Below are 16,078 nucleotides of genomic sequence, written 5' to 3'. Positions count from 1 at the left end.
TGGTGAGTCGGTTCAGCAGGGCTCCACCGGAGGTGTCGTCGTTGCAGGTCGGCTCAGCTTTACCCTCGTCGGATTCTTAGGTCCTGTGGCGACTTCTGAAGATCCAGTCCCAAAAGCCCTGCTTTTATGCAGCAAGCCCCCATTCAGTCAGCCTAGCTGTCAATCAAAACACCACTTGGGCCAATCACACCAGAGTGCGACTTGAGTTGGCAAGGCAACTCAGTCCAGGGTGCCTAAACCCCCTCCCACTCCCCCTGTGGTACCCAGACAGAATGGCACCACTCTGGAGGGCCTCTGTGTAGAAGCCCGCCAAAAGTGGAACAAAGGGCTCAACCTTTGGTTCGGAGTTACAGAGGTGAACACAGATGCCATTTTAAAAACTGAGTTCTGGCAGAAAATACCGACCGGTAGATTTATTTAAGACAAATAAACCGGCGGTATGTTAGAGACTAACGGGAAAAAGTATTAGCCTCCAACAATGGGAAGAATCCCATAGAGTTATATTCGGGGCCGAATATAACAAGTAGTTTCCACTGCCACCAGCCAAAACTCGATGAGGGGGGACGGGACAGTGCCCCCTCGAATAACAGACCCAGGGGTATTCGAATTACCCCTACTAGTACGTCCACAATAGGATGGTTTGTACTAGTTATGTTAGTTAATTTAGGTCTAGTAAAGCCAATAGTGACTTTACATGCCCTGGGAGACAGTAGTCAGTCCCAGGGTATGTAGTCTATGGTGGGGATCCTCTAGGACGCCCCTGTGTTACGGCACGGAGGGTGCGGTGTAACACACATGGCAAAAACACATGAGACCCTATGGAGTAAAAGACCCCATAACCCATAGAACACATTGACATTCACAGAAATCAACTACATTCATGCCCAAGAGTGGGAGAAAAGAGTCTCACTCTTGGCAGGATGGAAAAAAACAAACTCCAGAAATCCAGCAAAGCTGCTGGGGGACTCACTAGGTTAGGAAAATCAGCCTAAACAGAGAATTCGCCCTAACACTCGCCCTCCCTCCCCCAGACTAAGGGACAGGAGGATTTAATCCACTCCTGGATGAATCTCATACCTCTAGTCGATGACATACATCCTAGAGAGACCAGCAGCATTTTGGTGGTGACATCCTGACCTGTGCTCAATGGTGAAATCAAACCCTTGCAGGCAGATTGACCATCTCAGTAGTTTTGGGTTTTCCCCTTTCATTTGCATTAACCAACTCAAGGGTTGGTGGTCAGTCTGAATGACAAAAGTAGAACCATAGAAGTATGGCCTAAACTTCTTCAGAGCCCACACGATAGCAAAGCATTCTCTTTTGATTGTTGCCCACCTTGTTTCAGGATCCTTCAGCTTGCGGCTGATGAAGCAAACGGGGTGCTCCCTACCTTTCCCATCCAGTTGACTGAGTACGGCACCTATTCCTACATTAGAAGCATCTGTCTGCACAATGAAAGTTTGGTGGTAATCAGGAGCTCTGAGTACTGGGGCTTGGCAAAGAGCCTTTTTAAGGTTTTAAAAAGCCTGATTAAACTCCTCGTTCCATCTAACCTTTTTAGGAAATTTTGGAGAGGAGATGACATTCAGAGGAGAAGCTATGGTCCCATAGTTCTCAATGAAATTCCTGTAATACCCAGTGAGACCTAAGAAGGCTCTCACCTGGGTCTGAGTAGTAGGTGTTGTCCAATTTTGCACAGCTTCAATCTTACTGAGCAAAGGCCTTATTTCTCCACCTCCCACCTCATGTCCAAGATAGACTACCTTACTCTGTCCAATTTGGCATTTACTCGCCTTTATGGTCAGATTGGCTCGTCCAAGAGCCTGCAAAACATCTCTTAGGTGGGTCACATGTTCTTCCCAGGAATTGCTGAACACTGCTATGTCATCCAAGTATGCCATGCAGAAGTCCTCCATCCCATTCAGAACCTGGTTTACCATCCGTTGAAATGTAGCAGGTGCATTTTTCAATCCGAAAGGCATCACCTTAAACTGGTATAAGCCAACGGGGGTAGAAAATGCAGTTATCTCCTTGGCATCGTCTGTCAGGGCTATTTGCCAATAGCCTGACGTCAAGTCAAATGTGCTGAGGAACTTGGCTTAACCAAGTTTATCCACCAACTCAGCTGTTCTTGGCAAAGGGTGGGCATCAGTCTTGGTGACTGCATTAAGAGCTCTATAATCCACGCAGAATCTAAGTTCTTTAGATCCTGCCTTTGGTACTAACACAACTGGGCTAGACCATGGACTAGTAGAGGGCTCTATTACCCCGAGATCAAGCATCTTGCTGACCTCACCTTTAATGTGGGTTCGTACGTTTTCTGACATTCGGTATCCTCTGCTTTTGACTGGCAGACAGTCACCAGTGAGTATGTCATGCTGGCTCCAAGGGGTCAAGCCTGGTGAAAGTGAGAACAGAGAGGCAAACTGATTCAACATAGATTTGCACTCTTCTTGTTGCTCAGGTGTCAGATTTGAAGAGAGATTCACTCCTTCAATTTTTTCATCTAAAGGTAAGCCTCTGAGGAGATCCGGAAGAGCTTCACTCTCTTCTTATTCCTCTGATGATGCTAGAAGCAACGCTCCTACATCAGGTCTCGAGACATACGCTTTGAGTCGGTTGGTGTGGAAGACTGTCGGAGCCTCCTTGGGATTGCCCAAGTCCACCAGATAGTTGACCTCTCCAAGTTTACCCACAACTCTGAAGGGTCCCATCAATTTGTCTTGCAAGGTCCTCTGCCTTGTTGGGATCATAACGAGAACTAGCTGGTCTTGAGTGAACTCAACCACGTTAGCCTTTTGATCATGCCAGTGCTTTACCAATGCTTGTCCAGCTTTCAAGTTATCACTTGCTTCTGTCATCATGTGCGACATTCTCCTCCGGAGACCTAGCTCGTAGTCAGTCTCTCTGACTGGCTTGGGGGAAGGAGCACTCTCCAACCCCTCCTTAATCAGGGCCAATGGACCTCTGACGGGATGACCATAGAGAAGCTCAAAGGGAGAATGACCTACTCCCTCCTGAGGGACTTCTCTATAAGCAAAGAGAAGGCATGGCAGTAGAAGGTCCTGCTTTCGTTTAAGGGGTTCTTCTAAAGCACCTATCATGCTCTTCATGGTTCGGTTGAACCTTTCTACCAACCCACAAGTATAAACCTGTTGCCTGAGGAGGTTGGAGGATCAATGGGACCAACAATGTCAATCCCTACTCTCTCAAATGGGACTCCCACAACTGGGAAAGGCACTAAAGGTGCCACATTCCTGGAGCCTACCTTACCAGAGGTCTGGCAGGTGTGGCAGCTCCTGCAGTGATTTTCTACTTCGGCCCCCATCTTCAGCCAATAAAAGTAGAGAGAGAGCCTTTCCTTAGTCTTCTTAAAACTCAAGTGACCAGCCAAAGGAATCTCGTGGGCTAACTGCAAGAACTGTGGTCTGTTCTCTTGGGGTACTACAAGTCGTTTGTAGTCTCCAGGTGCAGACTCTGTCGGCTCACTGTAGAAGAGGCCATCTTCCCAGTGCAACCTGTATTTCCCAGGCTCTTGCCCTTCAGCCTGAGATTCTGCCTGGTGGCGAAGACCTCCCAGAGTTGGACATTCCCTCTGTCCCTTACTGAAGTCTGCCCTGCTGGGTCCACCTTCTGCCAGTAAAGACTGCAGCTCTGGATGGTCAACAGGATCCAGATCTCCAATGAGTTCCTGGCCTTCCATTAGCTCTTCCTCAGTCTAATTCTACCACACAGGGTTGTACCACCCTCTCAGCCTCAGCTGGAGGGGGAGTTACGGGTGTAACTTTTGGACAACCGCGGGGAAGTCCTTGTTGGCTGCACTGGAATGCTGGCTGCTGGTTTTGGGATAGAAGTCTTAGGTTTCCCTTTCGCTTCTGATTTCTTTGAGACAGCAGCTGACAATTCCAGTGGAGCAGGAGTGATCTCCTGGGGAGTACCTCTCATGGTTCTCTCCCTTGCAGGTATGGTTAGCTCCTGTAACAGTTTACTAGGAGGTCTGGGGGTATGAGACACAACTCCGAGAGTTTTTAAATCGTTACCCAACAGAACTCGTCCTGGTACCTCACTCTGTATGCTGACAGGTATCTTCACAGTCATGTCGTTACACTGGATGAGAACTGGTAATTGGGGAAGCATCTGCACAGGCCCTCCAGCTAACTTGGTGAGGCGTTTGGGTGCCTTAGCAACATCCTCAGCCTGAAAAAAAGATTTATTCACCACAGTTATGCTGGCCCCAGTGTCCCTAATGGTAGGAGTCTCCTGACCATTCACCTGGACACTGTCCTTATAATACTCTTTAGTATTATCTGGGATAGAATTATACACATCTAAATTCTGTTGTTCCCACAAACCCAGAGACACTAAAGAAACACTGGCTGAGACTCCAGTGGGTTCATCAGCCAGTAGTAGAAAGTTTCCACTTGCCATTTGGACTCTCTCCTCTGGAGCGAAGGCTGAGGAGACAAGCTGGACCCCTGAAGGTTTACCCTTGCATCTGGGATCTCCTTTCATATGGTCAGTCGAGCCACAAACAAAGCATTTACCGAATGCGTTCTGGAATGGTGGCTTGTTCTGGCCTCCCTCTAGTTTGGCACCAGAAGGTACACTATTCTGCTGTGGTTTTCCTTGTGGCTTACCCTTATGGTTTTGTTTGGGGCCCTCTTTGGAATGTGAGTTATTAGAATTATCCTTTGAGTCTTTTTTAGGCTGTTTTCCCTCATCCTTCTTCTGAGTTGCCCCAGAATCCTTATGAGTAGCCCTGTTGGCAACCCACAAGTCAGCAGCCTTAGCTAGCTCCTTGGAATCCAATTCCTTCGAATCAGCCAAGTGCTGTCTGAGCTCAGGAGTTCAGGCATCATAAATAGACTCCAACATAAAAAGATTCTTCATACCCTTGTAAGTGTTCACCTTGTAACCCTTAATCCATCCCTCTAAGTTTTCCAACCCTTAACTCACCCAGGTAGCCCAAGGGGTACCATCATGCTTTTTGAGGGTTCTAAACCTCTTAAGATACTGGGAAGGGGTCTTCCCGAACCTAGCTATCAAAGCTAGTTTCACACTTTCGTAATCCTTCTTATCCACCTCCCACAACTCCATTACCACATCAGTCGCAACAGGGGGAAGCCTAGAGAACAACCAGGGAAGTAACTCATTCCCTGTGATGTCCTGGAGCCCATGATTATATTCAAACAGTTTTAACCAATCCAACACATCCAATCTCGGTTCATACATACCCACTAATTCCTTAGGCATCCGGGGTCTTTTGGGACTGGAACTTCTAGAGGAACCACAGGAGAGAGAAGCATTTTCCACAGACAACTTTTTCATCTCTAACTCATGATTAAGTTCTATTTCTCTGAGTCTTAACTCAGCTTGCTTCTGCTCAGCCTGGGCATTCATTAGTCTGAACTCTAGCTCTTGGTTTGTTTCAGATTGGGCTAAAAACGGTTTGTACTCTAATTCGAGCTTCATTTTTTCAAGTTCAAAATAAGCACGGTTACATGTGGGACCTGGTATGGGCCCCGTAGGTACAGTAGGTAAGGCAGACAGAGGCTCGGAGTGGCTAACTTCATTAGGTTCACTTTCCTCTTCTGACTCATTATCAAGACTTTGATTCAGATCAATACCATCACTGTTTTCTACATTCGCTGGAGAAGTTGGTTCCTCTGAACCAGTACCCAGACTTTGGTTTTCCAGCAATCTCGCTATCAGTTCTACTTTCTTGACTCTTACAGAAAGATTCTCTTATCTACAGAGAGCTCTCAAACTCTAAGTATTTTCACCTGACAAGGACTCTTGACTGTAAACTTCCATAGTAGACATGTTTTTGAAAGTTGCTTTTTAGTGCTAAGCTTTGTGGTTAGTTATCGTAAAGTGTTGAAAAGCACTCTAAACTGTATATTCGATACAAATCCCACCGCTGCCACCAGTGTTAAGCGGAAACCTGTGCAGTTCCCTCTGGGACCACTGCAAAAGATTTAGGCCTACAGGTGTTTGGCAGTAAACCCACTTGGTAGCAGTCTGTACCACACAGATTCACTTGGTAGCTGTGGCTGAGCAGTCAGACTTCCCTCAAGAAGAGTTAGGCAGTATGTGGAGTATACAAAATAGGGCAATTTACACAGTAGAACAAGCAGACACAGAACAGAGCTTGGGTGTAAAGATATATAGTTATTTATTTATAAAAACACAACTATGAAAAACACACTAGCACTAATACGGCAAACAACTTCAATTACAATTACTATAAGTATCTCACTCCTCTAACAATATTTCGACAAGTCTAGGTTCAACGGCACCACTTATTTGCAGACAGAGGTGAATGCTTTAACATAGATGGCACTCTAATATTCGTTAGAACGGGAGAGAAAAGGCAGGGTATGAAACCAACTCGGTACCAACTCTTTTACGAAGCAAATGCAAGGCAAGTAAGGCAGAGTCTACTGTGGATCACAAAGTTCAGAGGCCAGGCCCACTCGGAGAGAGGCAAGGCGATATGTCCCAAAAAGTATCACAGTGGAAATGCACTTCGAGTCGTTGTAGCAAATTGTCACAGAAAGGTTGGACCAGTTTAGAACAAAAAGTTAAAAAGGTCTGGAGGCGACCCGATGGAGAGGCAAGGATTAAGACACCTCACGCTAACCGTCACCAGGGAAGCCAGGCGGACACGGTACCTTGTATGTGGAGAGACAGCTCCGGCGGGGGTAGTTGTTCCTGGTGGTGGATGCAAGTCGGAGCTTTGCCAAGAGATGAGATGATCTCGTCGTCGAAGGAAAGTTGAAGATCGTTGCACCACCAGGGAAGAGACCAGCCGCGGAGTGCTCCGTCACAAGGCATCACCTTTTGGTCGCGGTATGGGCTAGTGGCTATCCGGTTGCCGGGGTCCTCAGCATGGGAAATTCGACCACTACGCCCTGGAAGCAAAGAAAAAGCAAAGGGACTGGTTGTTCCCACCAATCAGGGGAAGAAGACTCTCCAGCCGGGAGATCTCCTCTGTCGTTGGGAAGTGGTGAGTCGGTTCAGCAGGGCACCACCGGAGGTGTCGTCGTTGCAGGTCGGCTCAGCTTTACCCTCATCGGATCCTTAGGTCCTGTGGCGACTTCTGAAGATCCAGTCCCAAAAGCCCTGCTTTTATGCAGCAAAACCCCATTCAGTCAGCCTAGCTGTCAATCAAAACACCACTTGGGCCAATCACACCAGAGTGCGACTTGAGTTGGCAAGGCAACTCAGGCCAGGGTGCCTAAACCCCCTCCCTCACCCTCTGCGGTACCCAGACAGAATGGCACCACTCTGGAGGGCCTCTGTGTAGAAGCCCGCCAAACGTGGAACAAAGGTCTCAACCTTTGGTTCGTAGTTACAGAGGTGAACACAGACGCCATTTTAAAAACCGAGTTCTGGCAGGAAATACCGACCGGTAGATTTATTTAAGACAAATAAACCGGCGGTATGTTAGAGACTAACGGGAAAAAGTATTAGCCTCCAACAATGGGAAGAATCCCATAGAGTTATATTCAGGGCCGAATATAACAAGTAGTTTCCACTGCCACAGCCAAAACTCGATGAAGGGGGACGGGACAGTGCCCCCTCGAATAACAGACCCAGGGGTATTCGAATTACCCCTACTAGTACGTCCACAATAGGATGGTTTGTACTAGTTATGTTAGTAAATTTAGGTCTAGTAAAGCCAATAGTGACTTTACATGCCCTGGGAGACAGTAGTCAGTCCCAGGGTATGTAGTCTATGGTGGGGATCCTCTAGGACGCCCCTGTGTTACGGCACGGAGGGTGCGGTGTTACACACATAGCAAAAACAAATGAGACCCTATGGAGTAAAAGACCCCATAACCCATAGAACACATTGACATTCACAGAAATCAACTACATTCATGCCCAAGAGTGGGAGAAAAGAGTCTCACTCTTGGCAGGATGGAAAAAAACAAACTCCAGAAATCCAGCAAAGCTGCTGGGGGACTCACTAGGTTAGGAAATTCAGCCTAAACAGAGAATTCTCCCTAACAAGTACTGTAGCTGTGTGGTGGTGCTGGGCACAGTGGAGTACTGTAGCTGTGTGGTGGTGTTGGGCACAGTGGAGTACTGTAGCTGTGTGGTGGTGTTGGGCACAGTGGTGTACTGCAGCTTTGTGGCGTGGTGGTGTTTGGCACAGTGGAGTACTGTAGCTGTGTGGTGGTGTTGGGCACAGTGGAGTACTGTAGCTGTGTGGTGGTGTTGGGCACAGTGGAGTACTGTAGCTGTGTGGTGGTGGTGGGCACAGTGGTGTACTGCAGCTTTGTGGTGGTGTTGGGCACAGTGGAGTCCTGTAGCTGTGTGGTGGTGTTGGGCACAGTGGAGTACTGCAGCTTTGTGGTGGTGTTGGGCACAGTGGAGTAATGTAGCTCTGTGATGCTGTTGGGCACAGTGGAGTACTGTAGCTGTGTGGTTTTGTTGGGCAAAGTGGAGTACTGTAGCTGTGTGGTGGTGCTGGTCACAGTGGAGTACTGCAGCTGTGTGGTGGTGTAAGGCACAGTGGAGTACTCTAGCTGTGTGGTGGTGCTGGTCACAGTGGAGTACTGCAGGTGTGCGGTGTTGTTGGGTATAGTGGTGGTGTTGGGCACAGTGGAGTACGGGAGCTGTGTGGTGGTGTTGGGCACAGTGGAGTACTGTAGCTGTGTGGTGGTGCTGAGCACAGTGGAGTACTGGAACTGTGTGGTGCTGTTGGGCCCAGTGGAGTACTGTAGCTGTGTGGTGTTGTTGGGTACAGTGGAGTACTGCAGCTGTGTGGTGGTGTTGGGATCAGTGGAGTACTGCAGCCGTGTGGTGGTGCTGGGCACAGTGAAGTACTGTAGCTGTGTGGAGATGCTGGGCACAGTGGAGTACTGTAGCTGTGTGGTGTTTTGGGCACCGTGGAGTACTGCAGCTGTGTGGTGGTGTTGTGCAAAGTGGAGTACTGCAGCTGTGTGGTGGTGTTGGGCACAGTTGAGTACTGCAGCTGTGTGGCGGTGTTGTGCAAAGTGGAGTACTGCAGCTGTGTGGTGGTGTTGGGCACAGTGGAGTACTGTAGCTTTGGGGTTGTGCTGGGCACAATGGAGTACTGTAGCTGTGTGGTAGTTTTGGGCACAGTGGAGTACTGTAGCTGTGTGGTGTTTTTGGGCACAGTGGAGTACTGTAGCTGTGTGGTGGTGTTGGGCACAGTGGAGTACTGCAGCTGTGTGGTGGTGTTGGGCACAGTGGAGTCTTGTAGCTGTGTGGTGGTGTTGGGCACAGTGGAGTACTGTAGCTTTGTGGTTGTGCTGGGCATAGTGAAGTACTGGAGCTGTGTGGTGGTGTTGGGCAAAGTGGAGTACTGTAGCTTTGTGATTGTGCTGGGCACAATGGAGTACTGTAGCTGTGTGGTAGTTTTGGGCACAGTGGAGTACTGTAGCTGTGTGGTGTTTTTGGGCACAGTGGAGTACTGCAGCTGTGTGGTGGTGTTGGGCACAGTGGAGTACTGCAGCTGTGTGGTGGTGTTGGGCACAGTGGAGTCCTGTAGCTGTGTGGTGGTGTTGGGCACAGTGGAGTACTGTAGATTTGTGGTTGTGCTGGGCATAGTGAAGTACTGGAGCTGTGTGGTGGTGTTGGGCACAGTGGAGTACTGCAGCTGTGTGGTGGTGTTGGGCACAGTGGAGTCCTGTAGCTGTGTGGTGGTGTTGGGCACAGTGGAGTACTGTAGCTTTGTGGTTGTGCTGGGCATAGTGAAGTACTGGAGCTGTGTGGTGGTGTTGGGCACAGTGGAGTACTGCAGCTGTGTGGTGGTGTCAGGCACAGTGGAGTACTGGAACTGTGTGGTGGTGTTGGGCACAGTGGAGTACTGTAGCTGTGTGGTGGTTTTGGGCACAGTGGAATACTGCAGCTGTGTGGTGTTGTTGGGCACAGTGGTGTACTGTAGCTTTGCACAGTGGAGTACTGGAACTGTATGGTGGCGTTTGACACAGTGGAGTACTGGAACTGTGTGGTGGTGTCGGGCACAGTGGAGTACTGTAGCTGTGTGGTGGTGTTGGGCACAGTGGAGTACTGCAGCTGTGTGGTGTTGTTTGGCACGGTGGTGTACTGTAGCTGTGTGGTGGTGTTGGGCACAGTGGAGTACTGGAACTGTATGGTGTGTTGGACACAGTGGAGTAGTAATGGAACTGTGTGGTAGTTTCGGGCACAGTGGAGTACTCTAGCTGTGTGGTGGTACTCGGCACAGTAGAGTACTGTAGCTGTGCAGGGTTGGGTACAATGGTGGTGTTGGGCACAGTGGAGGGCTGGAGCTGTGTGGTGGTGTTGGGTACAGTGGAGTACTGTAGCTGTGTGGTGGTGTTGGGCACAGTGGAGTCCTGTAGCTGTGTGATGGTGCTGGGCACAGTGGAGTACTGGAATTGTGTGGTGGTGTTGGGCACAGTGGAGTACTGTATCTGTGTGGTGGTGTTGGGCACAGTGGAGTACTGTATCTGTGTGGTGTTTTTGGGCACAGTGGAGGGCTGGAGCTGTGTGGTGGTGTTGGGCACAGTGGAGTACTGTAGCTGTGTGGTGGTGCTGGGCACAATGGAGTCCTGGAGCTGTGTGGTTGTGCTGGGCACAGTGGAGTACTGGAACTGTGTGGTGGTGTTGGGCACTGTGGAGTACTGTATCTGTGTGCTTTTTTTGGGCACAGTGGAGTACTGCAGCTGTGTGGTGGTGTTGGGCACAGTGGAGTCCTGTAGCTGTGTGGTGGTGCTGGGCACAGTGGAGTACTGGAACTGTGTGGTGGTGTTGTGCACAGTGGAGTACTGTATCTGTGTGGTGGTGTTGGGCACAGTGGAGTGCTGCAGCTTTGTGGTGGTGTTGGGCAAAGTGGAGTACTGTCGCTGTGTGGTGCTGTTGGGCACAGTAGAGTACTGGAGCTGTGTGGTGGTGTTAGGCACAGCTGTGTGGTGTTAGGCACAGTGGAGTACTGTAGCTGTGTGGTGTTGTTGGACAAAGTGGAGTACTGGAACTGTATGGTGGTGTTGGGCACAGTGGAGTACTGTAGCTGTGTGGTGTTGTTGGGCACGGTGGTGTACTGTAGCTTTGCACAGTGGAGTACTGGAACTGTATGGTGATGTTGGGCACAGTGGAATACTGGACCTGTATGGTAGTGTTGGGCACAGTAGAGTACTGGAGCTGTGTGGTGGTGTTGGGCACAGTGGAGTACTCGAGCTGTGTGGTGCTGTTGGGCCCAGTGGAGTACTGTAGCTGTGTGGTGTTGTTGGTTACAGTGGAGTACTGCAGCTGTGTGTGGTGTTGGGATCAGTGGAGTACTGCAGCCGTGTGGTGGTTTTGGGCGCAGTAGAGTCCTGTAGCTATGTGGTGGTGTTGGGCACAGTGGAGTACTGTAGCTGTGTGGTGGTGCTGGGCACAGTGAAGTACTGTAGCTGTGTGGAGGTGCTGGGCACAGTGGAGTCATGTAGCTGTGTGGTGTGTTGGGCACAGTGGAGTACTGTAGCTGTGTGGTGGTGCTGGGCACAGTGAAGTACTGTAGCTGTGTGGAGGTGCTGGGCCCAGTGGAGTACTGTAGCTGTGTGGTGTTGTTGGTTACAGTGGAGTACTGCAGCTGTGTGTGGTGTTGGGATCAGTGGAGTACTGCAGCCGTGTGGTGGTTTTGGGCGCAGTAGAGTCCTGTAGCTATGTGGAGGTGTTGGGCACAGTGGAGTACTGTAGCTGTGTGGTGGTGCTGGGCACAGTGAAGTACTGTAGCTGTGTGGAGGTGCTGGGCACAGTGGAGTCATGTAGCTGTGTGGTGTGTTGGGTACCGTGGAGTACTGGAACTATGTGATGGTTTTGGGCACAGTGGAGTACTGTAGCTGTGTGGTGGTGTTGGGCACAGTGGAGTACTGTTGCTGTGTGGTGGTGTTGGGCACAGTGGAGTACTGTTGCTGTGTGGTGGTGGTGTTGGGCACAGTGGAGTACTGCAGCTGTGTGGTGGTGTTGTGCAAAGTGGAGTACTGCAGCTGTGTGGTGGTGTTGGGCACAGTGGAGTACTGTACCTTTGTGGTTGTGCTGGGCACAGTGAAGATCTGGAGCTGTGTGGTGGTGTTGGGCACAGTGGAGTACTGGAGCTGTGTGGTGGTGTTGGGCACAGTGGAGTACTGGAACTGTGTGGTGGTGTTGTGCACAGTGGAGCACTGCAGCTGTGGGGTGGTGATGGGCACAGTGGAGTACAGGATCTGTGTGGTGGTGTTTGACACAGTGGAGTACTGGAACTGTGTGGTGGTGTCGGGCACAGTGGAGTACTGTAGCTGTGTGGTGGTGTTGGGCACAGTGGAGTACTGCAGCTGTGTGGTGTTGTTGGGCACGGTGGTGTAATGTAGCTGTGTGGTGGTGTTGGGCACAGTGGAGTACTGGAACTGTATGGTGGTGTTGGACACAGTGGAGTAGTAATGGAACTGTGTGGTAGTTTCGGGTACAGTGGAGTACTGGCGCTGTGTGGTGGTGTTGGGCACAGTGGAGTACTGTAGCTGTGTGGTGGTTTTGGGCACAGTGGAGTACTCTATCTGTGTGGTGGTACTGGGCACAGTAGAGTACTGTAGCTGTGCAGGGTTGGGTACAGTGGTGGTGTTGGGCACAGTGAAGGGCTGGAGCTGTGTGGTGGTGTTGGGCACAGTGGAGTACTGTAGCTGTGTGGTGGTGCTGGGCACAATGGAGTACTGGAGCTGTGTGGTGGTGTTGGGCACAGTGGAGTACTGGAGCTGTGTGGTAGTGCTGGGCACAGTGGAGTACTGCAGCTGTGTGGTGGTGTTGGGCACAGTGGAGTACTGTATCTGTGTGGTGTTGTTGGGCAGAATGGAGTACTGTAGCTGTGTGGTGGTGTTTGGCACAGTGGAGTAATGCAGCTGTGTGGTGGTGTTTGGCACAGTGGAGTACTGTAGCTGTGTGGTGGTGTTGGGCACAGTGGAGTACTGCAGCTTTGTGGTGGTGTTGGGCAAAGGGGAGTACTTAGCTGTGTGGTGCTGTTGGGCACAGTGTAGTATTGTAGCTGTGTGGTGTTGTTGGGCAAAGTGGAGTACTGTCGCTGTGTGGTGCTGTTGGGGACAGTGGAGTACTGGAGCTTTGTGGCGGTGTTAGGCACAGCTGTGTGGTGTTAGGCACAGTGGAGTACTGTAGCTGTGTGGTGTTGTTGGAAAAAGTGGAGTACTGGAACTGTGTGGTGGTGAGGGGCACAGTGGAGTACTGTAGCTGTGTGGTGGTTTTGGGCACAGTGGAGTACTGCAGCTGTGTGGTGTTGGGCACGGTGGTGTACTGTAGCTTTGCACAGTGGAGTACTGGAGCTGTGTGGTGGTGTTGGGCACAGTGGAGTACTCTAGCTGTGTGGTGGTACTGGGCACAGTAGAGTACTGTAGCTGTGCGGTGTTGTGTACAGTGGTGGTGTTGGGCACAGGCAAGGGCTGGAGCTGTGTGGTGGTGCTGGGCACAGTGGAGTACTGGAGCTGTGTGATGGTGTTGGGCACAGTGGAGTACTGTAGCTGTGTGGTGGTGTTGGGCACAGTGGAGTACTGCAGCTGTGTGGTGTTGTTGGGCACGGTGGTGTATTGTAGCTGTGTGGTGGTGTTGGGCACAGTGGAGTACTGGAACTGTATGGTGGTGTTGGGCACGGTGGAGTACTGGAACTGTGTCGTGGTGTTGAGCACAGTGGAGTACTGCAGCTGTGTGGTGGTGTAGGGCACGGTGGAGTACTGTAGCTGTGTGGTGGTGTTGGGCACAGTGGAGTACTGTAGCTGTGTGGTGTTGTTGGGCACGGTGGTGTACTGTCGCTGTGTGGTGTTGTTGGGCACGGTGGTGTACTGTCGCTGTGTGGTGTTGTTGGTCACGGTGGTGTACTGTCGCTGTGTGGTGGTTTGGGCACAGTAGAGTACCAGAACTTTGTGGTGGTGTTGGGCAAAGTGGAGTACTGTAGCTGTGTGGTGGTGTTGGGCACAGTGGAGTACTGGAACTGTATGGTGCTGTTGGACACAGTGGAGTAGTAATGGAACTGTATGGTAGTTTCGGGCACAGTGGAGTACTGTAGCTGTGTGGTGTTGTTTGGGACAGTGGAGTACTGCAGCTGTGTGGTGGTATTGGGATCAGTGGAGTACTGCAGCCGTGTGGTGTTGTTGGGCACAGTGGAGTACTGTAGCTGTGTGGTAGTGCTGGGCACAGTGAAGTACTGTAGCTGTGTGGAGATGCTGGGCACAGTGGAGTACTGTAGCTGTGTGGTGTGTTGGGCACCGTGGAGTACTGCAGCTGTGTGGTGGTGTTATGCAAAGTGGAGTACTGCAGCTGTGTGGTGGTGTTGGGCACAGTGGAGTACTGTAGCTTTGTGGTTCTGCTGGGCACAGTGGAGTACTGGAGCTTTGTGGTCTTGTTGGCCACAGTGTAGTACTGTAGCTGTGTGGTAGGTTTGGGCACAGTGGAGTACTGGAACTGTTTGATGGTGTTGGGCACAGTGGAGTACTGGAGCTGTGTGGTGGTGTTGGGCACAGTGGAGTACTGGAACTATGTGGTGGTTTTGGGCATAGGGGAGTACTGTAGCTGTGTGGTGGTGTAAGGCACAGTGGAGTACTCTAGCTGTGTGGTGGTGCTGGTCACAGTGGAGTATTGCAGCTGTGCGGTGTTGTTGGGTATAGTGGTGGTGTTGGGCACAGTGGAGTACGGGAGCTGTGTGGTGGTGTTGGGCACAGTGGAGTATTGTAGCTGTGTAGTGCTGCTGGGTTACAGTGGAGTACTGGAACTTTGTGGTGGTGTTGGGCACAGCGTAGTACTGTAGCGGTGTGGTAGTTTTGGGCACAGTGGAGTACTGAAGCTGTGGTGGTGGTGTTGGGCACAGTGGAGTACTGTAGCTGTGTGGTGGTGCTGAGCACAGTGGAGTACTGGAACTGTGTGGTGCTGTTGGGCCCAGTGGAGTACTGTAGCTGTGTGGTGTTGTTGGGTACAGTGGAGTACTGCAGCTGTGTGGTGGTGTTGGAATCAGTGGAGTACTGCAGCCGTGTGGTGGTGCTGGGCACAGTGAAGTACTGTAGCTGTGTGGAGATGCTGGGCACAGTGGAGTACTGTAGCTGTGTGGTGTTTTGGGCACCGTGGAGTACTGCAGCTGTGTGGTGGTGTTGTGCAAAGTGGAGTACTGCAGCTGTGTGGTGGTGTTGGGCACAGTGGAGTACTGCAGCTGTGTGGTGGTGTTGTGCAAAGTGGAGTACTGCAGCTGTGTGGTGGTGTTGGGCACAGTGGAGTACTGTAGCTTTGTGGTTTCCTGGGCACAGTGGAGTACTGTAGCTGTGTGGTGTTTTTGGGCACAGTGGAGTACTGTAGCTGTGTGGTGGTGTTGGGCACAGTGGAGTACTGCAGCTGTGTGGTGGTGTTGGGCACAGTGGAGTCTTGTAGCTGTGTGGTGGTGTTGGGCACAGTGGAGTGCTGTAGCTTTGCGGTTGTGCTGGGCATAGTAAAGTACTGGAGCTGTGTGGTGGTGTTGGGCACAGTGGAGTACTGTAGCTTTGTGGTTGTGCTGGGCACAATGGAGTACTGTAGCTGTGTGGTAGTTTTGGGCACAGTGGAGTACTGTAGCTGTGTGGTGTTTTTGGGCACAGTGGAGTACTGTAGCTGTGTGGTGGTGTTGGGCACAGTGGAGTACTGCAGCTGTGTGGTGGTGTTGGGCACAGTGGAGTCCTGTAGCTGTGTGGTGGTGTTGGGCACGGTGGAGTACTGTAGCTTTGTGGTTGTGCTGGGCATAGTGAAGTACTGGAGCTGTGTGGTGGTGTTGGGCACAGTGGAGTACTGCAGCTGTGTGGTGGTGTTGGGCACAGTGGAGTACTGTATCTGTGTGGTGTTGTTGGGCACAGTGGAGTACTGTAGCTGTGTGGTGGTGCTGGGCACAATGGAGTACTGGAGCTGTGTGGTTGTGCTGGGCACAGTGGAGTACTGGAACTGTGTGGTGGTGTTGGGCACTGTGGAGTACTGTATCTGTGCTTTTTTTTGGCACAGTGGAGTACTGCAGCTGTGTGGTGGTGTTGGGCACAGTGGAGTCCTGTAGCTGTGTGGTGGTGTTGGGCACAGTGGAGTACTGTATCTGTGTGGT

General features: G+C 51.0%; 1 protein-coding gene across 1 annotated transcript in view; it reads right to left on the bottom strand.

The window, feature by feature from the left end:
* LOC138448088 (uncharacterized) overlaps positions 1–16,078 on the bottom strand; it is a 28,517-nt gene that overhangs the window by 8,081 nt on the left and 4,358 nt on the right. The window contains exons 3-9 of the mRNA XM_069604630.1: positions 14,808–15,042; positions 14,239–14,505; positions 13,274–13,856; positions 12,021–13,009; positions 10,049–10,718; positions 9,512–9,945; positions 8,173–8,879 (exon numbers count right to left, since the gene is read on the bottom strand). Of these exons, the coding sequence (XP_069460731.1) occupies positions 8,173–8,879; positions 9,512–9,945; positions 10,049–10,718; positions 12,021–13,009; positions 13,274–13,856; positions 14,239–14,505; positions 14,808–15,042 (3,885 nt within the window). The remainder of the gene's footprint in view (positions 1–8,172; positions 8,880–9,511; positions 9,946–10,048; positions 10,719–12,020; positions 13,010–13,273; positions 13,857–14,238; positions 14,506–14,807; positions 15,043–16,078) is intronic.

The sequence above is a fragment of the Ambystoma mexicanum genome, chromosome 3q (genome assembly GCF_040938575.1).
Source record: "Ambystoma mexicanum isolate Mex_15411 chromosome 3q, UKY_AmexF1_1, whole genome shotgun sequence".
Taxonomy (NCBI): Eukaryota; Metazoa; Chordata; class Amphibia; order Caudata; family Ambystomatidae; genus Ambystoma; species Ambystoma mexicanum.
This window is presented reverse-complemented; position numbering and strand designations above follow the sequence as displayed.